Here is an 18,747-nt window from a genome sequence, read left to right on the forward strand (position 1 = left end):
TCCATCCATTCATCTTCTGGTCTTCTTCATTCATCATCTCCTCCCTCCCTCCCATCCATCCATCCATCCATCCATCCATCTTCTGGTCCTCTTCAGGCGGTCCTGCAATTGTACTGTGGCGACACAACGGAGGTTGTTTGGAGGAAGGAGGGAGAAGAAAAGGGAAAAGAAAACAAAACGGATTAAGGGTTCAGACGTTGCGATCGGACGGATTGGGGGTAAAAAAAAAAAGAAAGAGAGAGAGCGAGAGAGAAGGAGGGTTGGTGGAGGACGGAGGGGGGGCTGGAAAGGTGGACCGGCTGGAGCAGGAAAAAAAAAGGGAGGAAGCGGTGACCTACATACAGGGAGGGAGGCTGAAAGGAAAACATACAAACACACACGTACACAAACGCACAGCCGCGCACAAACAGCAGCTGTTTCAGGGGGAAAAGAGGAATGCTTCATTAGACAGGCGGCAGCTGGCTGAGATGTCTTTGGTTGGCTCCTTCCTTGCTTCCTTCCTTCCCTCCTTCCCTCCCTTCCTTCCTTCCCCTGTATCTCCTTCCTGTCTTCCATCCCTTGATCCCCATCCTTCCTTCCTTCCTTCCAACCCTCCATATACCTCCTTCCTTCCTTCCATCCCATCCTTGATCCTTCCATATATCTTCTTCCTTCTTTCCTTCCTTTCCTCCCTCCCTCCTCCATATATCTCCTTCCTTTCTTCCATCCCTTGATCCCCATCCTTCCTTCCTTCCTTCCATCCCTCCATATATCTTCTTCCTTCCATTCATCCTTCCCCATATACCTCCTTCCTTCCATACCCCCATCCTTGATCCCTCCATATATCTTCCTTCCTTCCTTCCTTCCTTCCTTTCCTCCCTCCCTCCTCCATATATCTCCTTCCTGTATTCCATCCCTCTATCCATCCCCGATACTTCCTTCCATCCCTCCATACATCTTCCTTCCTTCCCTCCCTCGCTCCTCTCTTCTTCAATCCTCCTCCTCCTCCTCTCTGCAAACACTACTCCTTTCTAACATCGCTGATGTTACATAGTCGGGTCACAAAACGTCTGCAGGAAAGCATGGATGAAGCCCAGACAAACAATCAAGCAGAAAACAATCTTCTAATGAATGAACTAAGAATGAAAAAAACACACACACACACTCCGATCAAGACTTCCAGCGCAAGCAACAGTATCTAGACGGAGACCGATTCCCCCTTCCTCCTAGCGCTGAGGATGTTCCCTAGCTGGGTTACGCGACGTCTCCAAGAAAGCTACCAAGCTCAGAGAGCAGCAAGGCGTCCACAAAAAGAGAAACGTAGATAAGCCGGGATTAGCCCCAGACAAAAATCAGGCAGAAAACAATCCTCTAATCAAGGAACAACAAAGGGAAAAAAACGAAAACCACAATCGCGCCGACACTGCCATGGGAGACAAAGAGAGACCAAACCCTACTTCCTACTAGCACGGATGATGTTACCTAGTTACCACCAAGCGCCCCACAGTCCTCGCGCTTATGACCGCTGCTGCACCCCCCCACGGTCACGTGGTCAAAATTCAGGTGCCGCACGACGCCCTTTAGAAGTATATCGATTCGCTGAACCACCGCGAGAAGGTTGTAAAAGTAGGTGCGACTCAACCACTGCCTCGCTTAGCCACCGACGTCGGTCGCAAGGCGAGGACTGCCTGTCTTTTCCACCTTACGCGCCTGGCGCTCGATCAACCGGAGTGCCGCTCGACTTCCTTTATCCGGTCAGGATTCACGCCCGCCCAGATCGTCTTTTTTCCCTGCTGAAAGCCAGACCCGCACATCACTAACCTGGTTGAGGGGTGTGTGGCGGGGGCATCGGGTGGTGCATCATGGGGTAAGGGGGAGGCTGCTGGTGAGATGTCAACGCTATGCCCAGAGGATTCATGCCCGGACCACTGGCGTGCTGGTGTGACTGTTGTGCGTTCTGGCTCTGTTGTTGTTGTTGTTGTTGCTGCTGCTGTTCTAACTGTTGCCGGGCTCGGAGTTCGGCGTATTTGAGTTGCTCCATGTGGAAGTTTTGACGCTCAGTTAGCAGCTGCTGCCTTTGCTGCTCCAGCTGAGGGGGGAAAAAAAACCAAAAACGAGATGGGAAAGTCATAAACCGATTAAAAGCCAGTTCAAAGCCCACCCTAAAAACAACCACGGTTCAAAGTCCCCCCTAAAAATAACCACGGTTCAAAGCTCGCCCTAAATACAACCACGGTTCAAAGGCCACCATCTAAACAACAATTAAAAGCCCCCCATGAAAACAACCACGGTTACAGGCCCACCGTAAACACAATCACGGCTGAGAGCCCACTCTAAAAACCATGGTTACAAGCCCCCCCCGATAAAAACCACCACGGCATGTTTTCCCGGCTCGTAAATCGCTCCATCGCTTGAAATTCGCAGCCATAAATGGTGTGTCTGGTAGAGGTAGTCCTCGCCTCACGACCACATTCAAGCCTATTTCCGTTGCTGAGTGACAGTTGTTAAAAGTGGGTTTGGCCCCATTTGGCGACCTTTCTGGCGACTGTGGTTAAATGAATCGCCGGGGTTGTTAAGTGAGGAAGCCGGTGGTGAAGTGAATCTGGCTTGCGCCCGTTGACTTTGCCGGTCCAAAGGGGACCCTGCGATCGTCATAACTACGAGTCAGTTGCCAAGCGGCTGAATCGGGATTACAGGCAGTCCTCGGCTTAACGACCACAATCGAGCCCCACATTTCTGCCGTTAAGCGAGACATTTGTGCGGTGAATTTTTACATTTGGTGGCCAGAAAAGTGAGTCCCTAGGTTGCTAAGCGAGTAACACGGTCGTTAAGTGAATATGGCTTCCCCATGAACTTTGCTGGTCAGAAGGTCGCAAAAGGGGATCGCACGACTCCGGGACACTGCGACCGTGGTAACTACGAGCCAGTTCCCAAGCCTATGAATTTTGATTACAATTAGTCCTCCGCTTAACGTCCGCAATGGAGCCCAACATTTCTGCCATTAAGCGAGTGTTAAAAGTGTTAAGTGTTAAAAACCTAAGTCTCCTTTTTCCCCCCAGGGCCGTTGTAATTTTGAACGGTCACTAAATGAACAGTCGTAAGACGAGGACGACCTGAATGGGAGCTCAGGATCCAGGGCGGAGAGTTTCCGAGGCCCGATGGAGCGCAGGGGCCGGGTTTCGACGGTACGCCAGGCTAGACTACCTAAGGTAGGAATGGGTTATTTGCGGGACCGGCCCCGGTCTCTGTCTGTGCCCATGATGGGAACCGAGTTGGGTTTAGCGGGAAGATGGCTTGCCTTCTCCGATGAAGGACACGACAATGAGGGGTTTATCAACCCGGGTTTATCAAGGGGAAGTTGCGTTGAATGGGCAGCTGGAATAAAACGCTCGGTCAACATTTGAATGTTTATTTGATGTATTTTTTTAATATCCTGCCTTTATTCTTTAGTCACCCAGCCGGCTTTCATGCCTAAGGCGGGACTAGAACTCTCTGTCTCCTGGTGATTGGCCCAAAGACACCCAGTCGGCTTTCATGCCTAAAGCGGGACTAGAACTCTCTGTCACCTGGTGATTGGCCCAAAGTCACCCAGCTGGCTTTCATGCCTAAGGCGGGACTAGAACTCTCTGTCACCTGGTGATTGGCCCAAAGTCACCCAGCTGGCTTTCATGCCTAAGGCGGGACTAGAACTCTCTGTCTCCTGGTGACTGGCCCAAAGTCACCCAGTAGGCTTTCATGTCTAAGGTGGGACTAGAACTCCCAGCCTCCTGGTGCTGGCCCAAAGTCACCCAGCTGGCTTTCATGCCTAAGGCGGGACTAGAACTCTCTGTCACCTGGTGATTGGCCCAAAGTCACCCAGCTGGCTTTCATGCCTAAGGCGGGACTAGAACTCTCTGTCTCCTGGTGACTGGCCCAAAGTCACCCAGTAGGCTTTCATGTCTAAGGCGGGACTAGAACTCCCAGCCTCCTGGTGCTGGCCCAAAGTCACCCAGTCGGCTTTCATGCCTAAGGCGGGACTAGAACTCACCGTCTCCTGGTGATTGGCCCAAAGTCACCCAGTCGGCTTTCATGCCTAAAGCGGGACTAGAACTCTCTGTCTCCTGGTGACTGGCCCAAAGTCACCCAGCCGGCTTTCATGCCTAAGTCGAGACTAGAATTCACTGACTCCTGTTTTCAACCTCTTGCCTTCAACACTAAACCAAGTCGAATCACAAAATTGACACCAATTAAACAATTGTGCAGGACCTGCCCACTTCCTGGTTTTCAGACTGATGGCGATGTACCCTCTTTTTTAAAACAACAACGACAACAACACATAAATGTTTGCGCCTAGCAAATGGGCCGGAGTTAGGAACCCACGGAAGAGAAGGGAAGCGGAAAGACAACGATCTCTTAGGATCCTGCCAACTTTCTCTCTGAATTTTAATGGAGAGGAGGAGGAGGAGGAGGAGGAGGAGGAGGAGAAGGAGAAGAAGAAGAAGAAGAAGAAGAAGAAGAAGAAGAAGAAGAAAAGAAGAAGAAGAAGAAGAGGAAGAAGAGGAAGAAGAAGAAGAAGAAGAAGAAGAAGAAGAAGAAGAAGAAGAAGAAGAAGAAGAAGAAGAAGAAGAAGAAGAAGAAGAAGAAGAAGAAGAAGAAGAAGAAAATAATCAACTGATTTGAAACATGGCACAAATTCCTAAATTCTGGTCACGCCTCGGTAAAAAAAAATGACCAAATCTGCCGTGCCTGGAACGACGACCAATGGAATGTCTCCACTTGTCAACTTCCAATTCGGAATGGATCATCACCGAGGGAATCCTGTTCACACCTCCTATCCTTACCCGTTTGAGACCGGGTTATGTGTGTTTGCACGTATGTGTGCGTGCGATGCAAAATATTAACAAAACACAGGGTGCAAGGTGCAGTTGTGATGCGAAAAACACACACACACACAAACGGGAAAATTACAAGTTAAGTCTCCCGGTTGTGGCCGTCCGCTTGGCAGGAATGCACCCCCGAGGCCCTCTCTTTTGTGAGATTTACACAAGCTCGACTTTAAGGGCTGAAAGAGTTACATTGAAACTGTTGTGTAGACAATGGTCACCTCTGCCCCTTCGTGTCGGGAGAGAGAAAAACACCGATTTGGCGACGATCTGCACGGCTCACGCCCCAGACGAACCGAACCGTCTTTTTGAAATGGAGGCCGCTAGTTTGCAAGGAAAATTGAATTTTGTTTCCCCCTTTTAGAAAGGCCGGCAACTCATGCTTACACAGTGAGGCGAGAACAGCTGCTTGCTGCAAGAGAGTAATTTTCTTGGGGGGGGGGGGGAGGGAATCAACGGGGAAGCTGCCTGCGCCCCTAGCAACTGTCCTTTCCTTATCTGCCAATCAGCAGAGAGCAGGAGGGAGAGACGTGGGGAGGGGGTGTCGCACAAAAGCTCTCTTGCATGGAAAGGAAATTGGGAAAACCCGGCGGACAAAGAGCGAAGAATGTGCCGGGGATCACGCGCCCGTCCGTCTGAAGCACACCCACCGGAGAGACGGGGGTGTGGTAGTGCCCCATTTTATGTGGTTTGCCTCGGGGGGCGGAAACAGGATGGGCTACAACCCCCCCCAGGGGATCAAAGGGTCAGGACGAGAACAATGCCTAAACATTTGGAGAAGGGGTCCCAACGGCGGAGAAGTAAACTTGGTTGTCGGGCCGATGCTGAGAAAATGAAGGCGGAATGAATGGAGTGTGGGGTGCCGGAGGCGCTCCAGGGACTGACCGGCATAGGGTGGGTGCCCAGAGAGTCAGCATGGACTGGGATACAAAGTGCCCGGAAGGAATTCACAAATTGACGTTGGGGTGCTGGGAGGGGCTGCAGGAATTGACCCTGGGGGGCCTGGAGTTATTCGATGGATAGACCGCCGCGGGGTGCCCAGACCAACTTCACGGATCGATCATAGGGTGTCTGGGGAGACCGCAGGATGTCCAGAGGGAATTCACAGATTGACCAGAAGGACTTCATGGATTGGGGTATCCAGAGGGACGTCACGGAGTGACTGCGGGGTGCCCAGAGGAACTCCACGGATCGACCATGGGGTGTCTGGGGAGACTCCATGGGTTGACCGTGGGGTGTGCAGAGGGACTTCATGGATTGACCACATGGGGGTTCAGAGGGACTGCACAGATTGACCATGGGATACCTGAAGGGATGCCATGGATCGACCGTGGGGTGCCTGGAGATACTCCACGGATTGACCAAGGAGTGTCCAGAGGGATCCCATGAATTGAGGGTGAGGTGCCTGGAGGGACTCCAAGGATAGATTGCGGGGTGCCCAGAGGGACTTCATGGATTGACTATGGGGTGCCTGGACAGACTACATGGATCGACCAAGGGTGACCCAGAGGGACCCCATGGATTGATGGTGGGGTGCCCGAAAGGGACTCCCTGGATTGACCGAGGGATGCCCGGAAGGACTCCACGATCTGACCATAGGGTGTCCATAGGGACTCGGAATATTGATCGCTCCACAAATTGAATGCGGGGTGTCCAATGAAGGGTCTACGATATGGCTTTTGGGGTAGATTCTGTCGCCAGCTCCCCAACTGAAAAAAAAGAAGCACATGAACTGACTGAATGTCGGCATCTGTAGGAGAAGGGATGGCAGAATCTGGGGGCGGAGTGAAAAAAAGGGAAGCTGAGAATTCTTACATAGCCACAAGGGAACTAAGTCCAACCACTCTTGAATTCCACTAATCTATATTGAATTCCTAGCAGGTGTTGTTAGCTGAGAAAATTCCTGTGCAAAGGCTTTCAGCAATAAATCACTTTAGTTGAAAGATTCCTGTCATTAGCGTTTAGCAATAAATCACTTTAGTTGAAAGATTCCCACACAAATGTTTTTTAGCAATAAATCACTTTAGTTGAAAGATTCCTGTCATTAGCTTTTAGCAATAAATCACTTTTAGTTGAAAGATTCCCACACAAATGTTTTTTAGCAATAAATCACTTTAGTTGAAAGATTCCTGTCATTAGCTTTTAGCAATAAATCACTTTTAGTTGAAAGATTCCTGTGCATAGGTTTTTAGCAATACATCACTTAAATTGAACCTTCGTACGTGCATCCCTATGATCATGTGATCAAAATCCAGATACCGGGCAACTGGTTCATTTTTAGGACCGTTGAAGAAAGGTCGTAAAATGAGGCAAAACTCAATTAACAAATGTCTCACTTAGCAACATAAATTTTGGGCTCCATTGTGGTTGTGCGTCAAAGATTGCCTGTGTCAGGTATGTTTGCTGCCCAGAGTTATTTATAAAAATGATAAATCGGGATATAAATAAATCAACAGAGAGAAATCTGGAGAAAGTTTGAGCCATCAGACAAAGGGGGTCCCGAGACATGAGTGAACGGAACCAGGTTTCAATCTTACCGCCTCTTTCTCTCTATCCATGATGGTTTCCAGCTCTTCAAAATGGCGAAGTTTGATCTCCAGTTTCTTCATCTGGGTTTCCACCAGGAGAGCCACCAGAGACTTGATCTTCCGTTCCTCAACGGCGGCCAGATGCTAAGGAAGAACAGAACCCAGTTTACCTGGAGGCCAAACCAGCAATGTGGGGTTTTTTTGGTAGTTCTGGATAGGTATTTTTTGTTTCAGTTATTTAAAACATTTTATATTTTTATTTTCAACTTTCTGATAAGCAACTCTTTCAGGCTTCTGCAATTCTCGTGGAATTTGCTTGAAACGAGATGGAAAGAGTTAAGAAAACCTTATCGAGGTTGCCGTAAGGTGCCTGAATTTCAGGGTGATCAACAGCACAGCTGTTTAAGGCTGAGATTTCTTTCAGGGTAAACGAAGGCACCGATATATCCTTCCTTGTCACTAATATGAAGTAATCATCTCAAAGCAGCTTAATAACTAAATCTCCATTAGCGGCGTTAAGACGAAGCTTGCGACCACAAAGGGACGTACGGATTCCCAACGGTGAAATAATTTCATTTACTCAAACGACTCTGAAAACGGGTATTCTGGAAGGTGACATATCTGGGAGAGACTGGGTAGGATGGTTTCGCTACCCGTGTTGCGATTTGGAGGGACGTCACATTGGTGTGACAAGGATTGGGGTTTACTGGATCAAACAAGGATTGCCTTGGATCCCAGATATAAAAGCAAAGCCTACAAGAGGAATTAATACAGGTAGTCCTCGGCCTACAACAGTTTGTTTAGTGACCGGTCAAAGTGAGAAGGGCAGTGAAAAAAGTGACTTACAGCCGGTTTTCACATTTATGACTGTTGCAGCATCTCCACGGTCATGTGAGCAAAATTCAGACGCTTGGCAAATGACTCATATTTAAGATGGTTGCAATGTCCTGAGGGGTGTGTGTGTCATGTGATCCCCCGTTTACGACCTTTTGACAAGCAAAGTCAATGGGAGAGCCAGCTTCACTTAACAACCGTGTTGCTAACTTAACCACTGCAGGGATTCACTTAACCAGCGTGGGAAGAAAGGTCGTAAAACGGGACAAAAACTCATTTAACAAATGTCTTGCTTAGCAACAGAAGTTTTGGACCAATTGGGGACATAAGTCGAGGACTACCTGTTTTTAGAGAAGGCAAATAGGAGAGGGATTATTAGACTCTCTGCTTTAGGTCATAAAAATCTAGAATCTTCCTTTGTCAGTCCTCAGTGTGACTTTGTGAGCAAGGGATGCAAAATGGCTGCCTTAGGGCGTCCCTTGCTCTTGTCTTTAGCAGCACAGACACCACAACGTAGTGAAACTTGGGTTTTGGTAGTACACAGAGTCTCCTCCTACCATTTCTATGCCCATTTTTACTCCTATCTGCATTATAGGTGGTCCTACACTTACAGCCATTCATTTAGTGAACTTACAACCTTCTTATGACACTTACAACCATTGCAGGATCCCCGTGGTCACGTGTTCAAAATTTGGATGCTGGGCAACTGACTCGTAATTATGACGGTTGCAGCGTCCTGGGGTGTATGTGTCACATGATCCCCTTTTGCGACCGTCTGACGAGCGAATTCAAAGGGGGAAGCAAGAATCACTTAACAAGCGTGTGACTAACCTAATAAGTGCAGTGATTCGCTTAACACCTGGGGCAGGAAAGGTACTAAAATGGCAGCAAAACTTACTTAACAACCATCTTGCTTAGAAACAGAAATTTGGGGGGGGGGTTTCATTTGTGGTCATAAGTCGAGGACTGCTTAGTAGTCCTTAGTTGTGTTCTTGGCTTCTGACTTTGTACAGCAGAGCCTGAAGGAGGATGGCCTTCCTTGGCAAAGAGATTCTCTGCTCATTAGCTCCGAAACGGCAAGAAATCGGCAGCGGGGAAAAAAAAGAGGAAGTTTTCTCCTTCCATTTCTGCAAGGGCTACACAATGGGCTCTTTTCAGACCCACAACCCCCGCCCCCCACTCAGCAAATTGGAGCTGGAATGTGTTAGCCTCCCACAAAAAAAAAAAGAAAAAAAAAAAAGGCGGTGAGGCTGTGAGGTAAAAGAAAAGCTCGGCGCCTTTCATAATGCCGAAAGAAATCAACCCATCAAGGCCGTCCGTTGGAGTTGCCAAACTTTCCAGAGGGGGCAATACTCAAGCCAGCTGACAATCGAAGCCTTTTAAAGCAGGACACAAATTCCGTTTCATGCGAACCATCGGGCAGCTGAAGCCGAGGTGCACAAATGGGGCATTGGGAAAGTGTGAAGGAACAGGAAGGAAGAGGGGAGAAACAAAACAGCCGCACGAATCCTGGCACGTCGCAACAAAGCGGGGTTTGAAAAGCAGCGGAAATCCGCAGGCCGTGGAGATCTTCTCCGCCGTTGACAAACCTTGGCTTTGGTGGCAGCGGAGGCCAGGGCGGCAGCTGCAGCCGTCGCAACATTCCCTTCGGAGACTTCGTGCTCGCCTCGCCGCTTCCCGCCGCTGCCTTCCTTCTCTTTGCCCGTGTCAAAGTTCTCCTTGTTCTCCTCGGCTTCCTTGTCATCTGAACAAAGGAACCCGGGTTAGACTCAGGTCAACTCTGATTCCCACGGGGTTTTTTTATCTCCCAAGTCTGAGATTTTAAGTTTCAGTAGAAGATGACTAGTCTTCTCCCAATTATGACCAGCAAGAGAGTTCTATTGAGTCTACCCTACTGTGGACCCTCTCTATACAGACAGTCCTCGACTTACAACAGTTCCGTTTAGTGACCGTAGAAATTACGACGGCACTGAAAAAAAGGGGAATTAAGATTGTTTTCCACATGTACGGTGGTTGCAGCATCCCCGTGGTGACGGGATCAAAATTTGGACACTGGCACCTGGCTCGTATTTATGACGGTCGCTGCGTCCCGCATCATGTGATCCCCTTTTATGACTTTCTGACAAGGTCACAATGGGGAAGGCAGATTCACTTCATAATCATGTGAATTAACTGCAGAGATTCACTTAACAACGACAAATGGGGTCAAATGGGGTCAAAGCTCACTTTAACGGCCGTCCTGCTTAACCACAGACAAATTGTGGTCGGACGTTGAGGACCAGCTGTATATGCTGAGGCTCCAGTGAGGAACTGTAGCATGGGATCAAAATTCAGATGCTTGGCAACTGACTTGTATTTATGACGGTTGCAGTGTCCTGGGCTCATCTCATCCCCTTTTGCGACCTTCCAATGAGCAAAGTCAACGGGGGGGAAGTCAGATTCGCTTAACAACTGTGTGACTAAGTGAACTGTAGTGATTCACTTAACGATGGTGGCAGGAAAGATGGTAAAATAGAGCAAATTTCATTGAACAACTGTTTCACTTAGCAATGGAAATTTTGGGCTCAGTTGTGGTCCTAAGTCAAGGACTATCTGTGTCTCACTTTCTTTCCATGAGGCGGAGTGGATTAAAGGCAGCCATGCGAAGAAGCACCGAGATGCAGAAAGAATATGATCTACAGGCAGTCCTCTACTTACGACCGTAACTGAGCCCCCAATTTTCTGCTGCTAAGCGGAAACTTGATAAATAAGTTTCCCCATTTTACGACCTTTTTCGCGATGGTTGTTAAGCGAATCACTGCAGTCGTTAAGTTAGTAACACGGTTGTTAAATGAATCTGGCTTCTCCATTGACTGCTTGTTGGAAGGTCGCAAAAGGGGATCGCGTGACCCCGGGATGCTGTGACCGTCATAAATATGAGTCAGTTGCCAACTCTCTGAATTTTGATCACATGACCACGGGGATGCTGCAGCGGTCATTATGTGGGAAAAACAATCAGAAGTCGCTTTTTTTCCAGTGCTGTTGTAAGTCGGGTCACTAAATGAACGGTTATAACTAGAGAACGACCTGCACATCTGAAGTAGGGCAGATTACACCAAAATCTTCCTGGCTTTGCCCATTCATTCTTTCAAATCCAGGCCAAACCAATTGGCTTAGTTGTAAAAAAAAATATGTAATATTTCTCCCCTGTCTCTTAACGTTTCTAGCCTGGAGCTTGTTAAGCTTAGTATTAATTCCCCGGACGATACGACGGGCGATGAAAAGAGTTGCTAAGTGAAGCATGTAAGGTTTTGAAAGGAAGATTTACGGCCCGGCGCCAGTGAAATGTAAGGCAGGAAATTTACTGCCGTGGTCTGTGTTAGCATATTGCCATGGAAAAATTTATGGGGCGTCGTTGCTGGGACAATGGAGAAGACCTGCACAGCCTATGTTTGTTTGTGTGTGTGCGTAAAAAACCCCAGACACCCCTACCGTGTTTGGAATCCTGAGACACGTCACTATCTTGTTCTTTTTCTGCGATTCTCTCGTCCTCTCCTCCTTCCTGTAGCTTGTTCCCGTCTATTTCGTTCTCTCCTTTGCTTTCTACCTAAAATGCGTTAAGGAGAGAGAGAAGGGAATGATTTAATATCTCCGGCAATTAAAAAAAAGAAAAGAAAAGAAGAGAATTACAACTTAATAACCCAGAGTTAATCGCATCGCGGCCGAGATGAAACGGAAGAAAAGAAGAATCTGATTGGCGGAGAAGCGTTCCTCGATAGCACAACATGCAGCCCTCGGATTACGACCGTTAATATATATGAAAGTATAATACGGTCCTCAATTTAACGGTAGTCCTAGGCTTACGAGCACGACGGAGCCCCAAATTGCTGCTGTTGAGCGGGACATTTTTGTTAATGGGAATTTTGCCTCGTTTTACGACCGTTCTTGCCACGGAGGTGGCAAGTGAATCACGGCAGTTGGTAACACGGCTGTTACCGTTAAGTGAATCCGGCTCCCCCCCATTGACTCGGCTCGTGGGAAGGTTGCAAAAGGGGGATCATGGGACCCTGGGACACAGGGAACGGTTGTAAGGATGGACCAGCTGCCAAGCAGCCGAATTTCGATCACGTGACCATGTAAATGGGAAAAATAGTTGTAAGTCACTTTTTTTCCGGGGCCGTTGTGACTTTGAACGGTCATCGAATGAACGGTTGTTAAGTCGAGGACTACCTGTAGTCCAGGACCTGGCCTTAAGGACTACAGAACAGCAGAGCTGGAAGGGACCTTGGAGGTCTTCTAGTCCAACCAGCTAGATCACGTGATCGGTGCTAGAAGTTAACTCCTTCCAGCACTGATGACGTTCCCTAGTTGGGTCCTGAAACGTCTGCAAGAAAACAGCCAAGATCAGAGAGCTCCAAGGATCCTACTGTCCTTTTTTCCCCTCCTCCTCCTCCTCCTCCCTCCTTCTAACATTGATGATGTTCCCTAGTTGGGTCCTGAAACGTCTGAAAGAAAACAGCCAAGCTCAGAGAGTATCAGAGACACCACATTTTTCCTCCTCCTCCCCCCTTTCCAGGACTGATGACATTCCCTAGCTGGGTCCTGAAACGTCTGCGAGAAAACCACCAAACCAAGGACCCCACAGCTCCGCTATTCTCTTCTATCAATTCAAAGTCCCTGAATTTGGCATGAGAAACAAAAAGAAAAAAAAGTGGATTTAACCGTGTCAGACCTTCACTTTGTCTGCCGGCGCTCCATCCGCGTCTGTCTCCATCTTCTCCTCTTCAGGTCCATCTGGAGGAGAGAAAAATCAATGTTTAAACAGCAAGAAGATCTCAAAACCAATGGGAAGGGGTTATTGATCACGCCGGATGGACGGAAGCCGAGCTCACGTGGCGCCGATAAATCAAGAATACCGCGCAGATCAGTATTCAAAAGTTGCCCTAAGGTTCAACCTCAACATTGCCTCGCCGCAACCTTCCAAGGAGAGAGAGAATTAAAAAGGCTGGAATGGACACAAACGAGCTCCAAACTGTTCCGTGAATTTGGCCCTCTTCGACGCGCGCGCTCCAGCCGCAGTTGTCAAAAGCGAAGCCCTGCGGGTTTTTTTGAAACTTTGCAAAAACCGGTCGTAAAATGGGACCAAACTCGCTGAACAAAATGTCTCCCCTTAAGGAACTGAAACGTTGGGCTCCACTGCGGTCGTAAGCTGAGGATTATTACCTGCATATCGATTTCTTCCCACGATGCGGAGTGGATTAAATGCGGCCCAACTGTTGCAGAGAGAAGGACGATCTACAGGTAGTCCTCAACTTACGGCCCAACACTTATGTCGTAAAGCAAGAAAGCTGTGCAGCAGGTTTTTGCCCCACTTTACGACCTTTCGGGTCACCACTGTTAAGTGGATCGTCGCAGTTGTTACACTAGTAACGACGTTGTTAAGTGAGTCTGGCTTCCCCCCTTGACTTTGCACAGTCCGAAGGTCGCAAAAGGGGATCACAGGACATGAAAAGTGTCATAAATTCGAGTCAGCATCCAAATTTTGATTGCATGATCCGGGGATATTCGTTTTCTGAAAGCCGGGGGGAGTAGAATAGAATAGAATAGAATAGAATACAGAATAGAATACAGAATAGAATATAGAATAAAGAAACAGAATAGAATTAATAGAATAGAATAGAATAGAATATAGAATAGAATATAGAATATAAGAATAGAATAGAATACAGAATAGAATAGAATATAGAATATGGAACAGAATATAAAATATAAAATAGAATAGAATTAATAGAATAGAATAGAATAAAACAGAACAGAATAGGATATAGGCTAGAATGCAATACAATAGAATACAGAATGCAATAGAACAGAATGGAATATAGAATAGAAAATATGAAATGGAATAAATAGAATAGAAAAATGCCTTTATTGTCCCTTTAAATGTCTGTCTGAAAGGCAGAATCCCAACCTTAAAAAACTGGGGGGGGGGGGGGAAGGGTAGAGATTAATGCAAATTAAATGTGTTTTATGCGTATTTTTTTTAAAAAACCGCCATAATTTATAGGCCGGCGTCTGAACGCCTTGGAAGAACTAAACAGGGCTAAGGAATTGCCGCTTGACGCTGTAAAACCAGTTAATTAGGTATATAAAACTCTCCCGTTGATTAACTGGAACAACGGCGACTTATTAGCTGGGAAGCCGCACGGCGTTCGGGAAACGATACGGATGAAGTTCGACGTAAAATACGGGCTCGGTCATCGAAGGTGCCGGGATTCCTCGTGTCCCATCATGCACAGAAAGGATCCTCGACTTACGACAGCTCGGAAACGACAACGGCACTGAAAAAGAAGCGACTTGAGGACCGTTTTCCCCTCTTAACGACCGTCGCAGTATCCCCGTGGTCGCGGGATCCAACTTCGGGCGCGTGGCAGCTCACTCGTATTTGTGACGGTTTTGTAACGTCCCAAAGGGGGGAGTGTGTGTCGCGTGATTCCCCCCCCCCCGGTTTGCGATCCTCTGACCAGCAGGAAGCCAGATCCACTTAACAACTTCAGGGATTCACTGAGTAAGGGGGCAAAATTCACAGAAAAAATGTCTCAAGTACAGAAATTTCTTTTCTTTTCTTTCTTTCCTTTTCCCCTTCTTTCTTTCTTTTTCTTCTTTTGCTTTCTTTCTTTCCTGCCTGCTCTTTCCATTTTTCTTTTTCCTTCCTTCCATCTTTCTTCTTTCTTTCTTTTTCTTTCCTTTCCTTCCTGCTCTTTTCTTTCTTCTTTCCTTTTGTCCTTCTTTCTTTCTTTCTTTCTTTGTCCTTTTCTTCTCCTTCCTTCCTTCTTTTCTTTCTTTTTTTCTCTACTTCCTGTTCTTTTTTCTTTCTTTCCTTCCTGCTTTCTTTCTTCTTTCCTTTCTCTCTCTCTCTTTCTTTCTCCTTCCTTCCTGCCCTTCCCTTTCTTTTTCTCCTTCCTTCTTTTTTCTTTCTTTTTTCTCTACTTCCTGCTTTCTTTTCTTTGTCTTTCCTTCCTGCTTTCTTTCTTCTTTCCTTTCTCTCTCCTTCCTTCTTTCTTTCTCTTTCTGTCCTTCCTTCCTTCCCTTCCTTCCTTCTTTCTTTTCTCTCTACTTCCTGCTTTCTTTCGGTCTTTCCTTCCTGCTTTCTTTCTTCTTTCCTTTCTCTTTCCTTCTTTCTCTCGTCCTTCCTTCCTGCTTTCTTTTTCTCCTTCCTTCCTTCTTTCTTTTCTTTCTTTTTCCTCTACTTCCTCTTTCTTTCTTTCTTTCTTTCCTTTCTCTCTCCTTCCATCTTTCTCTTTGTCCTTCCTTCCTTCCTTTTTTCTTTTTTCTCTACTTCCTGCTCTTTCCTTCTTTTTCTTTCTTTCTTTCCTTCCTGCTTTTTCTTCATTCCCTTTCTTTCTCTCGCCTTCCTTCCTTTCATTTCCTTTCTTTTCCTTCCTTTTCTCTCTCTCTCTTTCTTCTTTTAAAGTCTCATTCAGACAAAACAACTTTGTCTGCTCATCTACTCCCCCCCCCCCAAGCCATCAATCCCACCGGCTAATCGCCAGGTCTTAAATCTGATTCCGGTCTCACGCACACACTTAAGAAAATTGCACTGGCAGCTTTTGAGGATGTGTGTGCGTGCGAGAGAGGGGGGGGGAGGGAGAGACAGAGAGAGAGAGGGAGGAAGGGAGAGAGACAGAGAGGGAGAGGGAGGGAGGGAGAGACAGAGAGAGAGGGAGGGAGGGACACAGGGAGGGAAGGAGAAACAGAGGGAGGGAGGGGGAGAGAGAAAGAGAGAGGCAGAGAGAGGGAGGGAGGGACACAGAAAGAGGGAAGGAGGGAAAAACAGAGAGAGAGAGGGAGGAAGAGAGAGACAGAGAGGGAGAGAGAGGGAGGGAGGGAGACAGGAGAGAGAAAGAGAGAGAGGGAGACAGAAAGAGAGGGAGGGAGGGACACAGAAAGAGGGAAGGAGGGAAAAACAGAGAGAGAGAGGGAGGGAGAGAGAGACAGAGAGGGAGAGAGAGGGAGAAAGAGAGAGGGAGGGAGGGAGACACAGAGGGAGGGGGAGAGAGAGAAAGAGAGAGAGGGAGACACAGAGAGAGAGGGAGAGAGAGAGACACAGAGAGGGAGGGAGGGAGGGGGAGAGAGAGAGAGAGAGAATGGAGTCGCATTCCAATTCACGTCACAATTGCATGACTGACAACGGCCGGGATTCCCCAAACAACAAGGGCTAGAAAAGTCGTAAAACGGGGGCAAATCTCAGTTAACAACCATCCCGCTGAGCCACGGGACGGTCGTCGTTAAGTCGAGGACTAGCTGTGGACGCAGAGGCTGTAGTGAGGAACCCCACCGGGCGGACAACCGCGCAGCACCTCCAGCCAAGCGTCTGTTATCGGCACGTCGTCGTCACGTTCTGACACCTTTCTAATTTTAGCCCCAGCTCAGCGCTTGCTACTACGTTTCCCAGCGGTGCTAATTCATCTGGAAAATGCATCCCGAAGGTGTGGGGTTTTTTTTTTCTCCTTTTCACAGCTCCCTCGAGCAACGAGAAACGAAAGGACTCTTCGGGGGGGGGAGATGACGCTCCGCTACTCAGCTCGTCACCCCCGCTCGCTCGGTTGCAAGCCCAACGATCCTGGCGCCTTCCCGGGAGAAGCTTTCTCGACGCCGCCACCCTTGCCGATCGCCGGGTGACTGGACTCCATTGAGCAGATCGAAGGACCATCGGATTTTGCCCTAATTTATTGCATTAGTTCCCAATAAATATAAATCAGAGTAGGTGGCTAATAGGAGTTGTATAAGTTATTTTTCCTTTTTTTTTAAAAAAAAAATCAGGCTTGGAGACGCGACCAGGAGTGCTAGTACAGCTTTAGGCATGAAAGTTGGGAGGTGACTTTGGGCCAATCACCAGGAGACGGTGAGTTCTAGTCCCGCCTCGGGCCTGAAAGCCAGCTGGGTCACTTTGGGCCAATCACCAGGAGACGGTGAGTTCTAGTCCCGCCTCAGCACGAAAGGTGTGGCTGCATGGTGTTTGGCCAATCACTAGGAGACGGTGAGTTCTAGTCCCGCCTTAGGCATGAAAGCCAGCTGTGTTTTTCTGGGCCAGTCCCTCTTTTTCTCATCCCAGCCCACCTCACAGGGTTGATGTCGTGGGGAATACAGGAGCAGAAAATGAAAGGTCTGTTTGCCGACTTCAGTTACTTAGAAAATCAGAAAGCCAGATCAAAAGAAACCAACGGTGATCTATCTATCTATCTATCTATCTATCTATCTATCTATCTATCTATCTATCTATCTATCTATCTATCTATCTATCTATCTATCTATTCTATCTCTCTATCCATCATCCATCATCTATCCATCCATCATCTCTATCACTGTCTATCAACTCTCTTTCTCTCTACCCATCTATTGTCTATTATCTCTCTATCATTGTCTCTCTATCTATCTATCCATCCATCCATTGTTATCTATCCATTGTATCTATCCATCCACCCATTGTCTATCATCTCTCTATCATCGTCTATCAACTATCTATCTATCTATCTATCTATCTATCTATCTATCTATCTATCTATCTATCTATCTATCTATCTATCTATCGTCTATCATCCATCGATCGATCATATCTATCTATCCATCCATTGTTATCTATCCATTGTATCTATCCATCCACCTATTGTCTATCTCGCTATCGTCTATCAACTCTATCTATCTATCTATCTATCTATCTATCTATCTATCTATCCATTCATCCATCTATTGTCTATCATCCATCCATTGATCGTATCTATCTATCCATCTATTCTCTATCTATCTATCTATCTATCTATCTATCTATCTATCTATCTATCTATCTATCTATCTATACCTATCTATCATATCCATCTATCCATCGTATCTATCTATCCATCCATCTATTTTTATCATCTATCATCGTCTATCAACTCTCTATCCATCCATCCATCCATCCATTGTATCTATCTCTCCATCCATTTCTATCATCTCTCTATCATCTATCCCCGCCCCTCTCCATCCATCCATCCATCCACCAGAAAGCCAGATCAAAAGAAATCAACAAGGGCAACGTTTGACAGCCTTGCAAGCCCTTATGGCGCCAAGCCTAATTAAGCTAAGCTAATTAAGACACCCTACCCCACAGCCATTCCAGATCCTTCTCCGAATCGTCCCTGCAACAATCATCCGCACAACCTGGATAAAATGTCAGCCAGGGCTTAGCGGCTGAGCCGTGCCCCTCACCACCTGTGTGACAGCTGCCTGGGCGCCTCACTCGGCTTCCAGACGACGAAGTGCTGGAGACGTGGGCTGTGGAGGAGCTGTGGGTGGGCGGCTTTTCCTGCTCGACCAGGGGGTTGGACTAGATGACCTCCTGGGTCCCTTCCAACTCTGTCATTCCGCAATTCTGTCAGTGTCTCCGGCTCGAGCAGGGGGTTGGACTAGATGACCTCCCAGGTGCCTTCCAACTCTGTTATGCCATGATTCTGTCAGGGTCTCCTGCTTGATCAGGGGGCTGGACTAGATGACCTCCCGGGTCCCTTCCAACATTGTCATTCTGTGAT

General features: G+C 47.5%; 1 protein-coding gene across 1 annotated transcript in view; it reads right to left on the minus strand.

Annotated features, from left to right (window-relative positions):
• SMARCC1 (SWI/SNF related, matrix associated, actin dependent regulator of chromatin subfamily c member 1) overlaps positions 1–18,747 on the minus strand; it is a 63,188-nt gene that overhangs the window by 3,194 nt on the left and 41,247 nt on the right. The window contains exons 22-26 of the mRNA XM_029286306.1: positions 12,921–12,976; positions 11,675–11,789; positions 9,793–9,947; positions 7,379–7,513; positions 1,801–2,068 (exon numbers count right to left, since the gene is read on the minus strand). Coding sequence (XP_029142139.1) covers positions 1,801–2,068; positions 7,379–7,513; positions 9,793–9,947; positions 11,675–11,789; positions 12,921–12,976 — 729 coding nt within the window. The remainder of the gene's footprint in view (positions 1–1,800; positions 2,069–7,378; positions 7,514–9,792; positions 9,948–11,674; positions 11,790–12,920; positions 12,977–18,747) is intronic.

Source organism: Protobothrops mucrosquamatus, unplaced genomic scaffold (genome assembly GCF_001527695.2).
Source record: "Protobothrops mucrosquamatus isolate PMUCROS unplaced genomic scaffold, P.Mucros_1.0 scaffold3282, whole genome shotgun sequence".
In the NCBI taxonomy this organism is placed as follows: Eukaryota; Metazoa; Chordata; class Lepidosauria; order Squamata; family Viperidae; genus Protobothrops; species Protobothrops mucrosquamatus.